At 36.8% G+C, this 20,623-nt stretch overlaps 1 protein-coding gene and 1 non-coding gene across 6 annotated transcripts in view; both read left to right on the forward strand.

Moving 5' to 3' along the window:
• Nucleotides 1–20,623, forward strand: part of LOC136034748 (GPI mannosyltransferase 3-like) — a 54,018-nt gene that overhangs the window by 29,940 nt on the left and 3,455 nt on the right. For 3 of the 5 annotated variants that reach the window (XM_065716126.1, XM_065716127.1, XM_065716128.1), the window contains exons 6-7: nucleotides 764–856; nucleotides 5,008–5,187. In XM_065716126.1, coding sequence (XP_065572198.1) covers nucleotides 764–856; nucleotides 5,008–5,187 — 273 coding nt within the window. Of the gene's footprint in view, nucleotides 1–763; nucleotides 857–5,007; nucleotides 5,188–6,527; nucleotides 8,659–18,526; nucleotides 18,725–20,623 lie in introns of those variants that run through there. The other 2 variants (XM_065716130.1, XM_065716129.1) reach the window with 2 other exon arrangements.
• Nucleotides 889–971, forward strand: Trnal-uaa (transfer RNA leucine (anticodon UAA)). Its single transcript has one exon. It is a non-coding gene; the product is annotated as a tRNA-Leu (tRNA).

Consider the following 20,623-nt stretch of genomic DNA (forward strand, 5'->3'; position numbering starts at 1 on the left):
AATAAGGGTTGGGGGTGACAGATTTGCTGTTTTATCAACTTTATCAATGAAAATACTAAAAATGACATTTTCAATGAAACTACCCCCCAAAAAGATATTTTCAGAATATAGGTGTAAGAGGTAAATAAATGTACCGGGGCACAGGCCCCCAATTGATGCCAATGGTCATTCTTTAAGGTCACCCAAATGTCAACATGAACTACAAAGACAGGGTTTCCCATCAAGGGGTATGGAAAACATTTCCCCCCTTTATTTGGTTTGGGTTTACTGTTGTTTGACTCTAGTCTTTTAAAACGGCGTTGCAAAATTGCAACGACTTGATTAGGATTTTAATTCATATTAAGATCAATTTTTAAATATAAGAAACACTTATGCAAATTTTTTAAACCCTCATATTAGAATTTAGCAAATGTACGAGTTTTTCCAAGTTCATCAAAGACCAGTACTTTTTGGAGGGAGAAAGGGTGAGGGTAGATAGGCTACTTCAGAAGACGCTTCCAGGACATCATATAGGTTCCCTATTTAGTCCTGAAAGTATGATTCGTCTTCTTGAAGCTCAGACCACAAAAGCCCAATGCCACCAAAACTTTTTATTCCTTCGAAAATATTGAACGCAATGTTGCCATAATATGGTTAGGAACTGAACCTTTCCAGATAGAAAGAGAATATCGTAGCCATTGCACCGTGACAGCTTTTAGATAGTGAAAAACCCGTCACATGCGCTTTTTATATTTCTTGCTTAATTATTGCATTTCTTTTTCAGCCTTCAGGCTCACAAAGAGCACAGATTTTTATTACCAGTTGTGCCCTTTATGTGCGTCTTGGCAGCAACAGCGTCCCATAAAACAACAAATAAGTAAGTATCTACTAAATATTAGAATCTAACAAGTCAGGTTGGCCGAGTGGTTAAGGCGCCAGACTTAAGATCTGGTCCCCATATGGGGTCGTGGGTTCGAACCCCACACCTGACAATTTTTTAACGTCTCATTCTTGTGAAAGAATTTTTTGCTGTATTTGAGTTATGTCGTCATTGTCTTATCAAGAATAAACTGTTAATTGTTATAATCCCATTGGGTTACCGAGTTTAAATTAAGTTCTTTTTTCTACTATCTCAAATAGTATGAAATGTCGGGAATTCTATAAAGAGACTCAAAGACAAAATTCGAGGAAGTTTAGAATTATTTAAACTCGATGACATTATTTAAGAACGATAGATGGGTATGGAGTGTACGGAAAAACTGAAAAAAAGAAAAAAAAAATATAAAAGGAAAAAACTAAAAATAAAAAATAAAACATAAATGAAAAACTAAAAAAATAGTGAAAACAACTAGAAAATAGAAAAAATAAATAAAAGACAGACAAAAACTAAAGAAAAAGGAAAAAAAGAAAAAAACTAAAAAAAGAAAAAGACTAAAAGAGAAAAAATAAAAAATAAAAAGCTAAAAAAATAAAAAAGAATAAAAATAAAATAGGTAAAAAACTAAGAAGAAATAAACTAAAAAAAGGAAAAAAACTAAAAAAAAGAAAAAAGCCTAAAAAAAAACTAAAAAAGAAAAAACTAAAAAAAGTAAAGCTAAATAAAAACAAAAAACTAAAAAAGAAAAAACTAAAAAAAGAACAACTAAAATATATGACAAAAAGACAAAAACTAAAGAAAAAAAGAAAAAGAAAAAAAGAAGAAAAAACTAAAAAATAAAAAAAAAATAAAAAGAAAAATACTAAAAAAAGAAAAAATTAAAAAACCTAAATTAGGTAAAAAACTAAAAAACTAAAAATAAAAATAGAAAAAAACTAAAAAAAAGAAAAAACCTAAAAAAAGAAGCAACCAAAAAAAAAAAAGAAAAACTGAAAAAGAAAAAAAAAGGAAAAAGGGAAAAAAACTAAAAAGAAAAAAAACTAAAAAAGAAAAACTTAAAAAGAAAAAATTAAAAAAGAAAAAAAACTAAAATATGACGTCAATAAAATAAAAAAAATAATAAAAGAAAATAAAAAAAAATAAAAAAAGGTAAAAAGGAAAAAAACTGTAATAAAAGACAAAAATCTGTAAATGACGTCTTGTTTGCAACGCGAAACCAGGCTCGCGGCTAATAGAGATAGTAAAAAAAGAAGGCGTGTCGCTATATTACAAAAGCAATGCGGGTATAATTATCCTACAATGTCACCAAAAAAGGAACACCAGAGTAAAGCAAAACCAGGCTTGCGGCTCAAAGAGAAAGGGCCAGATTAGGAATGTCAAATTTACGTCATTAATTCGATCCAAAAATGACATAGCGTTTCCGGGACCCAGAACACAAGGGGCAACGAGAATCCATATATATAGAAGCCTGTCGCGTGCCATGCTGGGGCCCGCGGGGCCCGGTGGCAAAGCCGCCGGGACTCAGCACTGTCTGTGGTTAGAACACAAGGGACAATGAGAATCCATATATAGAAGCCTGCCGCGTGCCATGCTTGGGCCCGGCTGCGAAGCCGCCCGGACCCAGCACTGTCTGTGGTTAGAACACAAGGGATAATGAGAATCCATATATAGAAGCCTGCCGCGTACCATGCTTGGGCCCGGCGGCGAAGCCGCCGTGACCCAGCTAGTATATATATATATATATACATATATATATATATATTTATATATATATATATATATATATATATATATATATATATATATATATATATATATATATATATATATATATATATATATATATATATATATATATATATATATATATATATATATATATAATATATATATATATATATATATATTTATATATTATATATATATATATATATATATATATATATATATATATATATATATATATAATATATATATATATATATATATATATATATATATATATATAAATATATATTACTAGCTGTTGGGGTGGCGCTTCGCGCCCCCCAAGCCCCCCGCGTGCGTAAGTCGTTACGCGCCATATTAGTTACGCGCCATTGTAGTTGTGTCCCTGTGTCCCACCTGTGAATAGAGATAGATATAAATATATGTTTTTAACTACGTAAAACATGCGAATATACAACATTCTTCGCTGTCCCATTGTCTGTGCATATAAATAGATTGTCAGGTTTACTGACTCTTGAACATGCAACATATAATTGTCCATGGGAAAAACAATCCGTATTCAGATCCATACCTCATTATTCTAATGATGTGTCCCTGTGTCCCGGTCGTCATTTATATTCCCTGTGTCCCGGTCGTCATTTGTGTCCCGGTGTCCCAGTTTGTAATTTCTCTTTGAGTGTCCCGGTCGTCATTTATATTCCCTGTGTCCCGGTCGTCATTTGTGTCCCGGTGTCCCGGTCTGTAATTTCTATTCGAACAATCCCTGTGTCCCGGTCGTCATTTATATATCCCGCCTGTGCCCCCGGCGTCCCCGTTGTAGTTGTGTCCCTGTGTCCCGGTCGTCATTTATATTCCCTGTGTCCCGGTCGTGATTTGTGTCCGGGTGTCCCAGTCTGTAATTTCTCTTTGAGTGTTTTTTCTTTTTAGTTTTTTTTTAGTTTTTTACCTTTTTTCTTTTTTCAGTTTTCTTTTTCTTCTTTATTTTTCAGCGTCACTATGAAGTACATATCGACGAACCTTTGTTTTTTTAACTTAAATCTGGTAGGCATTGATGACCTTATCCAAGTCAAAATTTCATCTAACTGCGCGGTTTTGCGTTCTTTAGCCGCAAGCCTGTTTTCTTGCTGTTCTTGTGATTCCTCGGAACGCTTTCTTTTCTTACTTATTTCATGACGTCAGTCAACACAGAAACATGACGTCACCTGATCCACAGACAGACAGACAGACAACTTATTTTTATATATATAGATATGTGGTTAGAACACAAGGGACAATGAGAATCCATATATAGAAGCCTGCCGCGTGCCATGCTTGGGCCCGGCGGCGAAGCCGCCGGGACCCAGCACTGTCTGTGGTTAGAACACAAGGGACAATGAGAATCCATATATAGAAGCCTACCGCGTGCCATGCTATATATATATATATATATATATATATATATATATATATATATATATATATATATATATATATATATATATATATATACATATATACATATATACATATATACCTAATTTGCAGAAAAATAATCTGGAGAATAGGCTATAAAAATCCCACTAACTGTGATTTTCGAAATAAATATGTTACAGAATATGTTAAGGAGCACGGACCCATAAATGTTTGCTTTTACCATCCAAAATTAAAATAATTTATGTACATAAAACGTTTCAGCAGTGGTTTGGTCGATCGACTTGAATGTTTCGATAGTGTGCTCCTCGACTCACGAGGACTTCAACTTAATATGATGGACTACGGTTGTATAAAGGGGCCCAAGGAGGGATTTTTCAAGCTTGGTACTTCTTGATCATCTCATATTCCTTAAGGTGTTAACTGTATATATAAACATATTCGTGGAGGTAATGGGGCTTCAACACCAGGGTGTCTTTGCTTGGGGCCTTCTAAATGTTCTGTCATAAATTGTTGCATGATATGCTTTTATTTAGGTATAAACTGTGCACCTTTCTCCTAACATAAATCTATGAAGCATCAGTTTTTAAACGGGCAGTTGGAATAATATTCCGGCGCTTCATCTAGGGCTCCACACATCATGTCACCACTTCAAACGTATTTTGAAGCTTTTTGACCATATTGATTAAATGACGCATCTTGGAATACCAGTTCGATATCACGGTGGCTAGCTTGGACATAAAGAGTTCAAAGAGGGTGGTTGGAGACCCCCTGATCCCTTTTTCTCCTTAAATTGGGCATATCATAATTTGTGACTAAATGTACCTTCTTCCTACTTCCTGCAATCCTCTGTTCAGTGGGATGTGGCCAAGAAATGAATATGAGGATATCATGCCTCTTAACTAAGTTTGCGTTACTATTCAGTCCGCGAGAAGAGAACAACCACCAGTGCCGTGATACAAAATTGTAACTCAGAATCCGTTCTTTTGTCAATTCTAAAATTTATTTTCTAGAGTTCAGAGTTGGATCATTGCCTTCACTCTCCTGTTCAATATTCCATTAGGATTTTATTTCTCTTTGTTTCACCAAAGAGCCCCTCTCGACGTGGTGAGAGATCTTGCTGCAGAGGCAAATGTAAAGAGCAATGTTAGTGTTCTTTTCCTTCTTCCGTGTCATTCAACTCCCATGTTCTCGTAAGTTTTATCTTTGTATTTATTTACAAAAAAAAACTACAGAATTGCAAAAGAAACAAAATTACTAACTTAAGGTGTAATAATAATAGAAATAATGCTATCCTTCCACACATGTAACAAATATGGAGTGTTAGTATTAGGGTTTTGTGATTAACGGGGATGGAACATGATATCTTCTTTCTTTTTGATACCATGAGGAAATTTAGAGTGGCTGCTCTTTTGAGAAAATCGAAAAGCCCCATTCACACCACTGATTAGGGTAGCTAATCCACTGACAGCACTTGAGATTACAGCCTTCTCTTCAGCCTCTGGTTGTTACGTTTATATTTTTTTTAGGAGGATTCACAGGAAAAGTATAATTCCTGACGAATCCCTCATATCATATATTGCCGGAACCCACTGGGCCAGGGCAAGAAACAAATAAAAAAAAAAAAATAGTAACTAAATAGGATATTGTCAAAATAAACAGATTTACATAAAAGCCGCAGCATAATTTAAATCTTTTACTTCACTATAAAAATACTTTACAAAAATTGGGGAGTAAAATTTCATTTTACAACCTAATCACATGCACAGTCCAAATGTATTCTTCCCGCTGAAGAGATACTACAGCTGAAGTTAAATCCTCCCTCCATATTGATAGGAAGAACCGCTCACGAGAAATTGGCCCTACAAACTGAACCTTTCAGAGTTTTCGGAACCCCTTCTCTAAAGAGAAGAGACCCACCGACTCTCTCAACTTTCCTTATACTTATTTGCAATGATGCAATAGTGGATAACCGTCCCATCATTTTGTGTGGACTGCTATTGGTTATCAGACTAATATTAATGAACGATATTAGTGGTAATTGCTCAAAGCTGCTTGTAGGTGAAAAGATGAAATCGAATTTAATAAATCCCTGCCAGGGTCGTTCTTTAAATACTCTTTTTTTATGTTTCTTTCATATACGTGAATTTGTTTTCCCAGTGTCAGTTTTAGTCTCATAGCTTTTTTCGTTTATTTTGGTTTCCTAACAGGGGGTTACTCTAGTTAACCACCCAAAAAAGCAAGAATTTGCCGGGATAAAACCGTAGTGTAATAGGATTTTTTTCGAGGGAGGGGACAGCAGCTGAAAGATACGAAGAGTTAAAGCGTACTATAAACCCTGTCTTTACTCTCACGTTTTCCTTTTTAACTCGTTTTTTTCCCAAATATTATTCGAGTGTGACTAAGCTTATTTGTTACTAGGCTAGAAAGATTTAATTAACAACAGGGAAGAACTCTAAAAACAAACTTAGTTAAAGTTTTAATAATATAAATCCTCCTGCTTTTCATATTCTCGATCCCTAATATGTTTCAGTTTATCAACAACGCTACTCAACACGTTCTCAGTGTCCACATTGACATCTGACGTCGTGATTAATCGACATATTTGCTAGTTTACTCAACCTATTCTCTCCTGTTTGATACTGGAAATATGCTTTCAGTTGCTTGGACATGCCATGTGAGTACTCTCCCATTGCTGTAATAAAAGAGAGTAGAGAATACAATCAAGAGTGGACAGAAAGTTGAAGAAGAAAACTGCTCTAGCATATTGAGAGTCCCAGGCAATTAGTCGGGATGTATAACTTGGCTATAGGCTTCCATTTACTTTGCCGCAAAGTTAGCTCAGTAAGAAGTCTCTTAGGGGAAGAATCGCTTATAGCTTTGCACTTGTGTTGTAACCTTTCTCAATATTGCATCAACAACAGAACGAAGCAGTAATAATTGAATTGGAATGCTGTAACTCAGTATCCAGGAATCTAATGTTAATTTCTTCACATAGCTTTTCCAATATGCAGAGTGTGGCATTGACCAACGATGGCGTCTTGGTATTATTTGGTGTTTATCTTGATGCTATCAGCTGCTGGGACGGCTTTTTCGTAAATAGAAAGAAATTATGCTTCCACCAATTTGTTCAATACAGGATTACACATGTAGATATGTTCGCAGCAGGCAAGTAAACCAGAACAAAAAAACATTCTAAAGAAAACTGGATGTTAAAAGTAGAATGGTGCTGGCTTTCTTGACAGAAGTCAAAGAATTAATGCAGCTAAACTTGCTAATAGATGCTACGAAAAAATTGGCCTTTGCCGTAATAGGAATGAACGAAAAGTAAAAAGTTATTCTTCTGAAGTTATTCCTGTAAACAGTGTATCTGGATTTATAAAATTTTCACAGGAGTGCCTCTACAATTTCGCATGAAATCCGGACTTACCGCGTTTGGAAGAAAGTGTTAATGAATATTATTTCCCGATTAGTTTCTTATGCCGATTAGAGTGCACAGATTTCTGATAAATAATCTTAAAGTCGTTTAGGAAGTTTCGCGCAAGATGCACTCTTTAACATAGTTAGAAATATAATAGGAAACTTCGATCACCCTGTTCTCTTCACATACTAGTTGTATTCAAAAATCCATAGGCCAGGACACCAACTGCTTTAACAAGGTCTGAAACTCAAGTCACACTTAAGCAATTCTAATCATGACTGCTAAAAAAATGCTTTAAAAAACTCAGTCAAAGGTATAAAGAGTGATGATGGTAAGGTACAGGTGAAGAATGAGGTGAAAATTTAGGCTTCTGATTGTTTTTGCGGATGCACTGTTTGAAAAAGTAGTTGTTTTGGAGCCGTTTGATTGGCCCGTTAGATACACTGTTTCGGATTTGGAAAGTCTGGCCAAATAGCAAATACACTGTAAAATTAAACTGCCAATCTACGAAACCATAAGAGATCCTTAAACTTCATATATATCAATCGATTCAGCAAAAAAAGATATGCAAGGAGCCACCCTTAACTCAAAATCAAGAAAAGGTACATTTACACTGTTTTGAGATGGACAACCAATTTTTTTCATGGCCCAATAACTTTGCATTTTCGCTATGTCCCGAATCTCATTGCCCCCCACGATCTAGGCTTTGGCAGTTTTCCTTTAGTGGTTTTTATACAGTTTAGTTTGTTTTTAGTAGATGGTTCAGAATGAGCCTACAATGTCGTGTTTATCTCCTTCCTGTATTTTTATGTACATTAAAACTTTTTTGCTGCAGTAATATAATGCTGTTTTTCGGTATTGAATTCAAACTTAGCTGGGGATCTTTAGTGTCAGTGGGTAGCTTCAAAACTAAGCACCCAACCATTGAATAAGAACATTTCCTGGTCTCAACAGTATTTACAGACTGGTCCTTTTTCGAAGGGTTAAATACAAAACATGAATAATTTGGGTTCATATACTTTGAAAACGACGACTTTTGTCACTATATCGCACGATCTTGATTCACTGCTTTAGGAAATTCGTTTTCCTTTACTGGTTTGCAGTGCCTTCTCGGTAAGTCCACCTTTGATGCATCAGAAAACTTATCGTTTCAATATCACTGACAAATTAACTTGAAACGTTGGTTCAATGAACAGAATTGTCAAGATAAAATATTTTTTGACACTAAAACATAAAATGAAATATAATGTCAGTTCAAAGAACAATATGTGTCATTTGCGTGTTGACACATATGTTTATATTAACACATATATTAATATATATATATATATATATATATATATATATATATATATATATATATATATATATATATATATATATTAATATATAAGAATATATATATAATACATATATTAATAATTAATAAAACATATATATGTTAATATAGTAGCTGTTGGGGTGGCACTTCGCGCCACCCCAACACCTAGTAAGTCGTTACGCGCCATTGTAGTTGTGTCCCTGTGTCCCACCTATGAATATATATATATATATATATATATATATATATATATATATATATATATATATATATATATATATATATATATATATATATATATATATATATATATATATATATATATATATATATATATATATATATATGTTTTTAACTACGTAAAACTTGCGAATATACAACATTCTTCGATGTCCCATTGTCTGTACATATAAATAGATTGTCAGGTTTACCGCCTCTTGAACATGCAACATAAAATTGTCCATGGGAAAAACAATCCGTATTCAGATCTATACCTCATTATTCTAATGATTGCCCTTGAGCTTTGTTGATGGTGATTGCTAATCGAACATTCCCTGTGTCCCTGTCGTCATTTATATATCCCCCTGTACCCCCGGCGTCCCCGTTGTAGTTGCGTCCCTGTGTCCCGGTCGTCATTTATATTCCCTGTGTCCCGGTGTCCCGGTCTGTAATTTCTCTTTGAGCGTCCCGGTCGTCATTTATATTCCCTGTGTCCCGGTGTCCCGGTCTGTAATTTATCTTTGAGTGTCCCGGTCGTCATTTATATGTCCCGGTCGTTATTTGTGTCCCAGTGTCCCAATCTGTAATTTCTCTTTGAGTGTCCCGGTCGTCATCTATATTCCCTGTGTCCCGGTTTTTAGTTCTCTTTTTCTCCTTTATTTTTCAGTTTTTTTATGGCACTTGGTATTAACCAAGTGACATATAGCAGTCGCCAATTCTGTCGGTCTGTCGGTCTGTCTGTCTGTCGGTCTGTCGGTCCCGGTTTTGCTACTTTAGGCACATCCAGGTAAGCTAGGACGATGAAATTTGGCAAGCGTATCAGGGACCGGACCAGATTAAATTAGAAATAGTCGTTTTCCCGATTTGACCATCTGGGGGGCAGTGGGGGCCCGGTTAATTCGCAAAAAATAGAAAAAATGAAGTATTTTTAACTTATCAGCGGGTGATTGGATCTTAATGAAATTTGATGTTTGGAATGATATTGTGTCTCAGAGCTCTTATTTTAAATCCCGACTGGGTCTGATGACATTGGGGGGAGTTGGAGGGGGGAAACCTAAAATCTTGGAAAACACTTAGAGTAGAGGGATCGGGATGAAACTTGATGGGAAAAATAAGCGCAAGTCCCAGATACATGATTGACATAATCGGAACTGATTTGCTCTCTTTGGGGTAGTTGGGGGGGGGGAGTAATTCTTAAAAATTAGAAAAATGAGGTATTTTCAACTTATGAACGGGTGATCGGATCTCAATGAAATTTGGATTTTAGAAGGATATCGTGTCTTAGAGCTCTTATTTTAAATCCCGACCGGATCTGGTGATGGGGGCGGGGACTTGGGAGGGGGAAACCTAAAACTTGGAAAACACTTAGAGTGGAGGGATCGGGATGAACATGGTGGGAAAAATAAACACAAGTCCTAGATAGATGATTGACATAAACGGAACGGATCCGCTCTCTTTGGGGTAGTTGGGGGGGGGGGGTATTTCTGAAAAAATAAAAAATGAGGTATTTTTAACTTACGAACGGGTGATCGGATCTCAATGAAATTTGATATTTAGAAGGATATCGTGGCTCAGAGCTCTTATTTTAAACCCGACCGGATCTGGTGACATTGGCTGGGGAGTTGGGAGGGAGAAACCTAAAAATTGGAAAACACCTAGAGTGGAGGGATCGGGATGAAACTTGGTGGAAAAAAAACACGAGTCCTAGATACATGATTGACATAACCAGAACGGATCCGCTCTCTTTGGGGTAGTTGGGGGGGGGGGGTTAATTCTGAATAATTAGAAAAAATGAGGTATTTTTAACTTACGAATGGGTGATTGGATCTCCAAGAAATTTGATTTTTAGAAGGATATCGTGTCTCAAAGCTCTTATTTTAAATCCTGACCGGATCTGGTGACATTGGGGGAAGTTTGGGGTGGGGAGACCTAAAATGATGGGAAACGCTTAGATTGGAGGGATTGGGATGAAACTTGGTTGGAAAAATAAGCATAAGTCTTGCATACGTGATTTACATAATTAGAACGGATCCGCTCAATTGCGGGGGGGGGGGGGGGGGTAATTCTGAAAAATAAGAAAAATGACGTATTTTTAACTTACGAAGGAGTGATCGGATCTTGGGGGGACCGGAAATCTTAGAAAATACTTAAAGCGGTGAGATCAGGATGAAACTGGATGGGAAGAATAGAAACCTGTCTAAGATACTTGACTGACATAACTGGACCGGATCTGCTCTCTTTAGTGGAATTGGGGGAGGGGGGTAATTTTGAAAATTGAGGTATTTGTAACTTACGAAAGGGTGACCAGATCTTAATGAAATTTGATATTTAGAAGGATCTTGTGCTTTAAAGTTCTAATTTCAAATTCCGACCAGATCCTGTGACATTCGGGGGAGTTGGAGGGGGGAACCGGAATTCTTTGAAAACATGAAAATTGGAGTATTTATATCTTACGAATAGATGATCGGATCGTAATGAAATTTGATTTTTAGAAGGAACTCATGTCTCAGAGCTCTTATTTCAAATCCCGACCAGATCTTTTGACATTGTGGGGATTTGGAGGGGGAAATCTTGGAAAAACACTTGGAGTGTAGGAATCGGGATGAAGCTTGGTGGATAGATTAAACAAATGTCCTTGATACGTGATTGACAGAATCGTACTGGATTCGCTCTCTTTGGGGGAGTTTGGGGGAGGGTTTCAGTGATTTGGCGAGCTCAGTGCTTCTGGACGTGCTAGGGCGATGACAATTGGTAGGCGTGTCAGGGAGCTGCACAATTTAACTTGTTAAAGTCGTTTTCCCAGATTCGACCATCTGGGAGGCAAAAGGGAGAGGAAAAATTTGAAAAAATTAGGTATTTATAACTTACGAGTGGGTGATCGGATCTTAATGAATTTTGATATTTAGAAGGACTTTGTGACTCAGAGCTCTTATTTTAAATCTTGACCGGCATTAAGCCTCTTATTTTCCTTTTTAAATCAATCTATTGATTCATAGAATTTTGTTAGAGCTCATACCATATGATCTCTTGGCTCTTAGCTCTTCTCGCCTCGTCACAAGTGCCATATGAGCTCTTAGCTCTTGTTCCTTTTTTTCTTTTTTTTTTCTTTTTCAGTTTTTGTTTTTTTAGTTTTTTTATTATTTTTTACCGTTTTTTTAGTTTTTTTAGTATTTTCTCTTTAGTTTTTATGGCACTTGGTATTAACCAAGTGACATATAGCAATCGCCAATTCTGTCGGTCTGTCTGTCTGTCTGTCGGTCTGTCGGTCCCGGTTTTGCTACTTTAGGCACTTCCAGGTAAGCTAGGACAATGAAATTTGGCAAGCGTATCAGGGACCGGACCAGATTAAATTAGAAATAGTCGTTTTCCCGATTTGACCATCTGGGGGGGAATGGGGGGCCCGGTTAATTCGCAAAAAATAGAAAAATGAAGTATTTTTAACTTATGAGCGGGTGATTGGATCTTAATGAAATTTGATGTTTGGAATGATATTGTGTCTCAGAACTCTTATTTTAAATCCCGACTGGATCTGATGACATTGGGGGGAGTTGGAGGAGGAAAACCTAAAGTCCCGGTTTTGCTACTTTAGGCACTTCCAGGTAAGCTAGGACGATGAAATTTGGCAAGTGTATCAGGGACCGAACCAAATTAAATTAGAAATAGTCGTTTTCGCGATTTGACCATCTGGGGGTGAGTGGGGGCCGGTTAATTCGGAAAAAATAGAAAAAATGAAGTATTTTTAACTTATGAGCGGGTGATTGGATCTTAATGAAATTTGATGTTTGGAATGATATTGTGTCTCAGAGCTCTTATGTTAAATTCCGACCGGGTCTGATGACATCGGGGGAGTTGGAGGGGGGAAACCTAAAATCTTGGAAAACACTTAGAGTGGAGGGATCGCGATGAAACTTGATGGGAAAAATAAGCGCAAGTCCCAGATACATGATTGACATAATTGGAACTGATTCACTCTCTTTGGGGTAGTGGGGGGGGGGGAGTAATTCTTAAAAATTAGAAAAATGAGGTATTTTCAACTTATGAACGGGTGATCGGATCTCAATGAAATTTGATGTTTAGAAGGATATCGTGTCTTAGAGCTCTTATTTTAAATCCTGACCGGATCTGGTGATGCGGGCGGGGAGTTGGGAGGGGGAAACCTAAAACTTGGAAAACACTTAGAGTGGAGGGATCGGGATGAAACATGGTGGGAAAAATAAACACAAGTCCTAGATAGATGATTGACATAAACGGAACGGATACGCTCTCTTTGGGGTAGTTGGGGGGGTATTTATGAAAAATAAAAAAAAATGAGGTATTTTTAACTTACGAACGGGTGATCGGATCTCAATGAAATTTGATATTTAGAAGGATATCGTGGCTCAGAGCTCTTATTTTAAACCCGACCGGATCTGGTGACATTTGGGGGGGGAGTTGGGAGGGGGAAACCTGAAACTTGGAAAACACTTAGAGTGGAGGGATCGGGATGAAACTTGGTGGGGAAAAAACACGAGTCCTAGATACTTGATTGACATAACCAGAACGGATCCGCTCTCTTTGGGGTAGTTGGGGGGGGGGGGTTAATTCTGAAAAATTAGAAAAAAGGAAGTATTTTTAACTTACGAACGGGTGATTGGATCTCCATGAAATTTGATATTAGAAGGATATCGTGTCTCAAAGCTCTTATTTTAAATCCTGACCGGATCTGGTGACATTGGGGGACGTTTGGGATGGGGAAACCTAAAATGATGGAAAACGCTTAGATTGGAGGGATTGGGATGAAACTTGGTTGGAAAAATAAGCAGAAGTCTTGCATACGTGATTTACATAATTGGAACGGATCCGCTCAATTGCGGGGGGGGGGGGGGTAATTCTGAAAAATAAGAAAAAATGATGGATTTTTAACTTACGAAGGAGTGATCGGATCTTCATGAAACTTCATATTTAGAAGGATCTCGTAACTCAGATCTCTTATTTTAAATCTCAACCGGATCCAGCTTAATTGGAGGGGGGCAGTTGAGGGGAACCAGAAATCTTAGAAAATACTTAAGAGGTGAGATCAGGATGAAACTGGATGGGAAGAATCGAAACCTGTCTAAGATACGTGACTGACATAACTGGACCGGATCTGCTCTCTTTGGTGAAGTTGGGGGGGGATTAATTTTGAAAATTTAGGCATTTGTAACTTACGAAAGGGTGACCAGATCTTAATCAAATTTGATATTTAGAAGGATCTTGCGCTTTAAAGCTCTAATTTTAAATTCCGACCAGATCCTGTGACTTTCGGGGGAGTTGGAGGGGTAAACCGGAATTCTTGGAAAACGTGAAAATTGGGGTATTTTTATTTTACGAGCTGGTGATCGGATCGTAATGAAATTTGATATTTAGAAGGAATTCATGTCTCAGAGCTCTTATTTCAAATCCCGACCATATCTTTTGACATTGATGGGAGTTGGAGGGGGAAATCTTGGAGAAACACTTAGAGTGTAGGAATCGGGATGAAGCTTGGTGGATAGAATGAACAAATGTCCTTGATACGTGATTGACTGAACCATACTGAATTCGCTCTCTTTGGGGGAGTTGAGGGGAGGGGTTCAGTGATTTGGCGAGTTTGGTGCTTTTGGACGTGCTAAGACGATGAAAATTGGTAGGTGTGTCAGGGAGCTGCACAATTTGACTTGATAAAGTCGTTTTCCCAGATTCGACCATCGGGGGGGGGGGGCAAAAGGGAGAGGAAAAATTAGAAAAAATTAGGTATTTATAACTTACGAGTGGGTGATCGGATCTTAATGAATTTTGATATTTAGAAGGACTTTGTGACTCAGAGCTCTTATTTTAAATCTTGACCGGCATTAAGCCTCTTATTTTCCTTTTTAAATCAATCTATTGATTCATAGAATTTTGCTAGAGCTCATACCATATGATCTCTAGGCTCTTAGCTCTTCTCCTCTCGTCACAAGTGCCATATGAGCTCTTAGCTCTTGTTTTTTGTAGTTTTTACCTTTTTTAGTTTTTTTCTTCTTTTGTATTAATGCTAAAGCCAAGGTTCGAACCTGGAACCTCTCGGACCTAGAACCTGGAACATAACGCTTTACCAACTCAGCTTCTTCGGCTTGAATACATTCGTTTTTGAATTGGTATATGATGACTAACTTCATGACGACATACAGCTCAATCTTTATAATGACGTCAATGGACAGACAAACAAACAACTTATTTTTATATTTATAGATTAACACAATATGTGTTAGTTAATAGTGTTGCCCAATAATCCCGTTTTACATGATTTAATTAATCAACTATCTTTTTGTCACACTCAGCAAGGATTTCACAGTGAATGCTTTTAGTCAAAATTTTATAAAGATGGTGCCAGCTGTTCTATTTTAAATTTTTATTTTTTTATGGCACTTGGTATTAACCAAGTGACATATAGCAATCGCAAATTCTGTCGGTCTATCGGTCCCGGTTTCGCTACTTTAGGCACTTCCAGGTAAGCTAGGACGATGAAATTTGGCAGGCGTATCAGGGACCGGACCAGATTGCTGGAGATGAGTGGGGGGCCCGTTAATTCGAAAAAAATAGAAAAATTGAAGTATTTTTAACTTACGAACGGTTGAGCAGATCTCAATGAAATTTGATGTTTGGAAGGATATCGTGTCTCAGAGCTGTTATTTTAAATCCCGACTGGATCTGGTGACATTGGGGAGGGGGGAGTTGGGAGGGGGAAACCTAAAAATTGGAAAAACTTAGAATGGAGGGATCGGGATGAAACTTGGTGGGAAAAATAAGCACAAGTCCAAGATACATGATTGGCATAACCGGAACGGATCCGCTCTCTTTGGGGTAGTTGGGGGGGGGGGGTTAATTATGAAAAATTAGAAAAAATGAGGTATTTTTAACTTACGAACGGGTGATCGGATCTCAATGAAATTTGATATTTAGAAGGATATCGTGCCTCATAGCTCTAATTTTAAATCCCGAACAGATCTGGTGACATTGGGGGTGAGAGTTGGGAGAGGGAAACCTAAAACTTGGAAAACACTTAGAGTGGAGGGATCGGGATGAAACTCGGTGGGAAAAATAAGCACAAGTCCCAGACACATGATTGACATAACCGGAACGGATCCGCTCTCTCTGGGGTAGTTGGGGGGAGGGTTAATTCTGAAAAATTAGAAAAAATGAGGTATTTTTAGCTTACGAACGGGTGATCGGATCTCAAAGAAATTTGATATTTAGAAGGATATCGTGTCTCAGAGCTCTTATTTTAAATCCCGACCGGATCTGGTGATATAGGGGGGGGAGTTGGGAGGGGGAAACCTAAAACATGGAAAACACTTAGAGTGGAGGGATCGAGATGAAACTTGATGGTAAAAATAAGCACAAGTCCTAGATACATGATTGATATAACCGGAACGGATCTGCTCTCTTTGGGGTAGTTGGGGGGGGGTGGTAGTTCTGAAAAATAACCATACACAACCTAACCATACACAAAATTCATTAAAAAAACAAATTATTACCATATAAAATAAATCAATAGCCAATCAAAATGAACCATATCCAAAAGACTCACAAGACTAGCTTCAAAAATCGCAAATATGCGAATAAGGAATTGCTATCGTTTGTAATCAATTCGAAAAGAATGAGCAAATAAGCTTTTTTTGTCAGTCTTAGCACAGCCTTTGTGAGGTGGGGGCGCTAACACTTTCAAAATTTATTTTGTGACTTTAGCCAAAATTATTTATCGATGAGTTTTTGAGTAAATTGATTTAATTTTTTGGCTTATATTACATTTCGTTGATGACGGATGTCGGCTGTATAGCCGAAATATTTGCTTAGGTTGTATTTTCTGTTTTCCCAAAGTTTCTTGCTATCGAAGTTTTAGGAAGTTTGATACGATCTTTATACAGAAGGGCTACATGCGTACGCAATTGAGATATCTTCAACAAGAGAATATATCTGTAAGTATGGCTCTAAAGATTAAGCCAGTTTTGTTGACTATAGATAAAATTACCGCTCAGTGATGCCGGAAATTCCCCCCACCCAATGTAGCACCAAGCGTGGGGATCTGAATTGGCGTGTAGACAGAGACGTCCACGGTAAAGTTTCCGAGAGAGGTCTTCTTCCAGAGAGGATCCGGTGGGTTAGAAGGATTTCACCGTACAAGCCGTAGTTTATTTAGGTTGTTTTACATAGAGGGCGAAAGAGGGAGCCTCGGTAGCACTCTGGTCCCCTCTTTTACCATCTAACACAGCTGACAACCTCTTTTACCTCTAATACCATGATTTTCTCCAAAATGACATGTGGTTTCCACAGAAATCCTATCTTCTTCAGCATTTTGTGAATCCGACTTCTTCCAAAATTATTTTAAAGCGACGTTTGGCTTTCCTATGCATATTTCCAAGATGCGACGAAAAAATAAAATTATATCAAGCTTTCAAAGCGCAAACATATTTTCTACCTATAAGATTAGGCAGTTTATAGGTAGTTAGGTAGTAGACGAATACATCTAAATCACATTGTTTCCGCTCGACCCTAGAACAGGGAAAATTAGACTATGGATATCTTATAATGGATCAAGATTATGAATACTAAGGATAAAGAGGGAGGCTGCCCCATGCATAATAATTTGGAAAATATTGCAATATATTAAGCGAATCTAAAAATGATAATTGGTGACAAACTGGTTAATGTATTTCCATTTTTTTTTCCTTTGTAAAACATAGAACTGGACTAGATTAAGAGGTGTCAGTTGAGTTAAATTGTTATTAAAATAGTGTTAATACAGAATAAAATTAGGATAATGCTAGTTTTGTTTTAAGTTTGATAGGGTAAGGTAGGTGTACAAAAACATATACGCGCCATGCACACCAAGCGCTGAGAAGCCATTGGTAAGCCTTCGTCACTGGACGGGCGTGGAAGCAGAACTGCCCACTTAATTTTAGGTTTATAATGACGTGCATGTATTATGTATTGTGTAATGTTTCTGGAGTTAACTAAGTAGCATCTTTGCTAAATAGTAATCTTTCTTCATTACCAATTGCAGAAGAATGTGCTATTGAAGACTTGGGTCAGGTCCACGCCAACTTTACTTTTTACTGTTGGGTGTTTGGTGTCCTTTACAATATAATTCCCCCAAAATAAGTTTTGAGACAGCTTAAAAACACATTTAGGCTTGTTTTTATGGCACTTGGTATTAACAAAGTGACATATAGCAATCGCAAATTCTGTCGGTCTGTCGGTCCCAGTTTTGCTACTTTAGGCACTTCGAGGTAAGCTAGGACGATGAAATTTGGCACGTGTATCAGGAACCGGACCAGATTATATTAAAAATAGTCGTTTTCCCGATTTGAAGATCTTGGGGGGAGTGGGGACCCATTAATTCGGAAAAAATAGAAAAATTGAAGTATTTTTAACTTACGAACGGTTGATCAGATCTTAATGAAATTCGATTTTTGGAAGGATATCGTGTCTCAAAGCTTTTATTTTAAATCCCAACCGGATCTGGTGACATTGGGTTGGGAGGGGGAAAACAATAAATCAAGCTCACCATTAAAGGTGAAATAATCTATTCCAGGAGCGTCCAGCGACAGCACTAAAACCTCAACGGAAATATCTAATTTTGCCTTAATTTGCAGTCTAGTTTAATAGATCTTTGGAAAACGTAGCCAGTATCAAAAGCGTTCTTTGCTGGCGTCAAATTTGAATTCTAAAGGAAAGTGAAAGACAGGCGTCCTTTCGGAATATTAAAAAAAATATAGCTGCCAGAAATAAAGTGCTTAAGTTTCTGTGATTTCATTTCAATTCAGCATGTTTGGTTTGGTCCACTTTCTAAATACTAATGCTAGGTTCTCCTTGACCTGTTTTTGACAAAATTTGTCTTAGATTTAGAAATACTATGACACCAAATCCGATTTGTGTCGCTGTTTACAGTTTAGCTTGGAGTTCGATGTAAAGACTTGGAAAGTTTATTACGCTATTAAGAAAACTTAAAATTGTACACATTCCAGTAAAATTCGACAGTTGTCAGTCAGTTATATATTGATCGTCCGATGAAGATCTACATTCAAAGTAAGGAGATAATTTAAATAATATCTAGACATAACATAGTAATTTGTCTGTTTCGTTCCTTCGTCTAAATCAAGGCTTCTTTCCTCCATGAAAATATCTTGATTTTTTTTTTATATCATTTTCTTATAGGAGCACTATGATTAAGATAGTCTTAATATTTTAGCCTAAAAATAATCGTTTGGAATACAACATTTCAACCGGCAGTCTCTTAACCAATGCTGGCAATTCTCATTAACTGGACACTCAAAAAAAAAAGATTTACGTTGATTTTTATTTCTCTCTTGTTTATCAGTTGATACACAACAATTTTACCCCTAGTTTTGAAAAATCCATCAGGTTCAGTAAGCCGAAATATATTGTTTAATGTCACTACTAACATGAGTTACAACTAAATTCGAAGTTCACTTTAGAGTGCAAAAGCGGCATACTTAAGTGAGATGCCTACCTACCCCAAATTCTACTAGATAATTTTTATTTTTTAAAGAGCTCACCTCTTATTTGCAGAAGTACACCTTTTGAAGTTTTGCCGTGACCATTAATAATTTTCGTGAGATACCTCACTGCAGGAAAATCTCTCCTCTGAGCAAATATTTTTGATAGATATAAATCTAGGATCCACACTTTTACAGTCATTTTAGATCAATATCTCTCATTGCACAATCATTTATTTTTTAGTTGAACAATGCAACAGTTGTTGCCAGGTACTTTGTCTACTTCTCATATTTTTTCAAAAAATATCATATTTTCTTCAGATTCCTCACGGGAAAAATGTATAATTTTCTCGTACTTTTAAAACTATCAAGATTTCATTTTGTGTCTCAACTTTCATTCAAACAAACAAAAGAATTCTCTATTATTTTATTCATTCAGAGATCCTAGCTGATCAACAGTTAGTGCAACAACCGACTCAAACGTTAGATACTTATCTAATGCAATTGAAAAATTAGTTTCGCAACCCTGCATTAGCGGCCATACGTGCTACAATTAAACTAGAATTATCCACCGAAGCTGAAATTAAAAATAATTTGAACATTCCACGAATAGATCAAATCGGATGATTGAGATTTAAACATTTCTGAATGATTCAAGGTAATCCTAGCACATGATTTCTAACTGCTATACGTTTAATTTCATTAACGTATTGTTAATACGTTATGACTTGTCACTGTGCGTCATTGACGCACAGTGACAAGAAAGTAAAAAGGAGTGACACTTATGTTTACACAGCTATAGTCCACATTCAGAATGCATCTTGCATTTCTGAAGACTGCAGTTAATGGATTTGAATTGCTTACTGAATTCAAAGTTCAGAGCTCAGCTAAGCAGTCTGTAACAAAATTCTAAGGCTGGAAAAACAGCGATTCTGTCAACTCGAAGGCCTTTAGGTTCAATAACTGTTCTTAGATTCATTAGCTCTAGTAGACTTATTTGTAAAATATCAGGTATTGTTTACAATAGAAGGAATGCTGTTAATTCTTAAGGACTGCTTATAGATCATTCCACAATTCACTGACTTTGATTCTAAGCTGATAATAAAGGGTCAGGGTACGTCGAAGAGAATAATACTGCTGCTGTTAAGGTAGGAAATGAGGTTAGCAACTGG

The sequence above is a fragment of the Artemia franciscana genome, chromosome 13 (genome assembly GCF_032884065.1).
Source record: "Artemia franciscana chromosome 13, ASM3288406v1, whole genome shotgun sequence".
NCBI classification, from domain to species: domain Eukaryota; kingdom Metazoa; phylum Arthropoda; class Branchiopoda; order Anostraca; family Artemiidae; genus Artemia; species Artemia franciscana.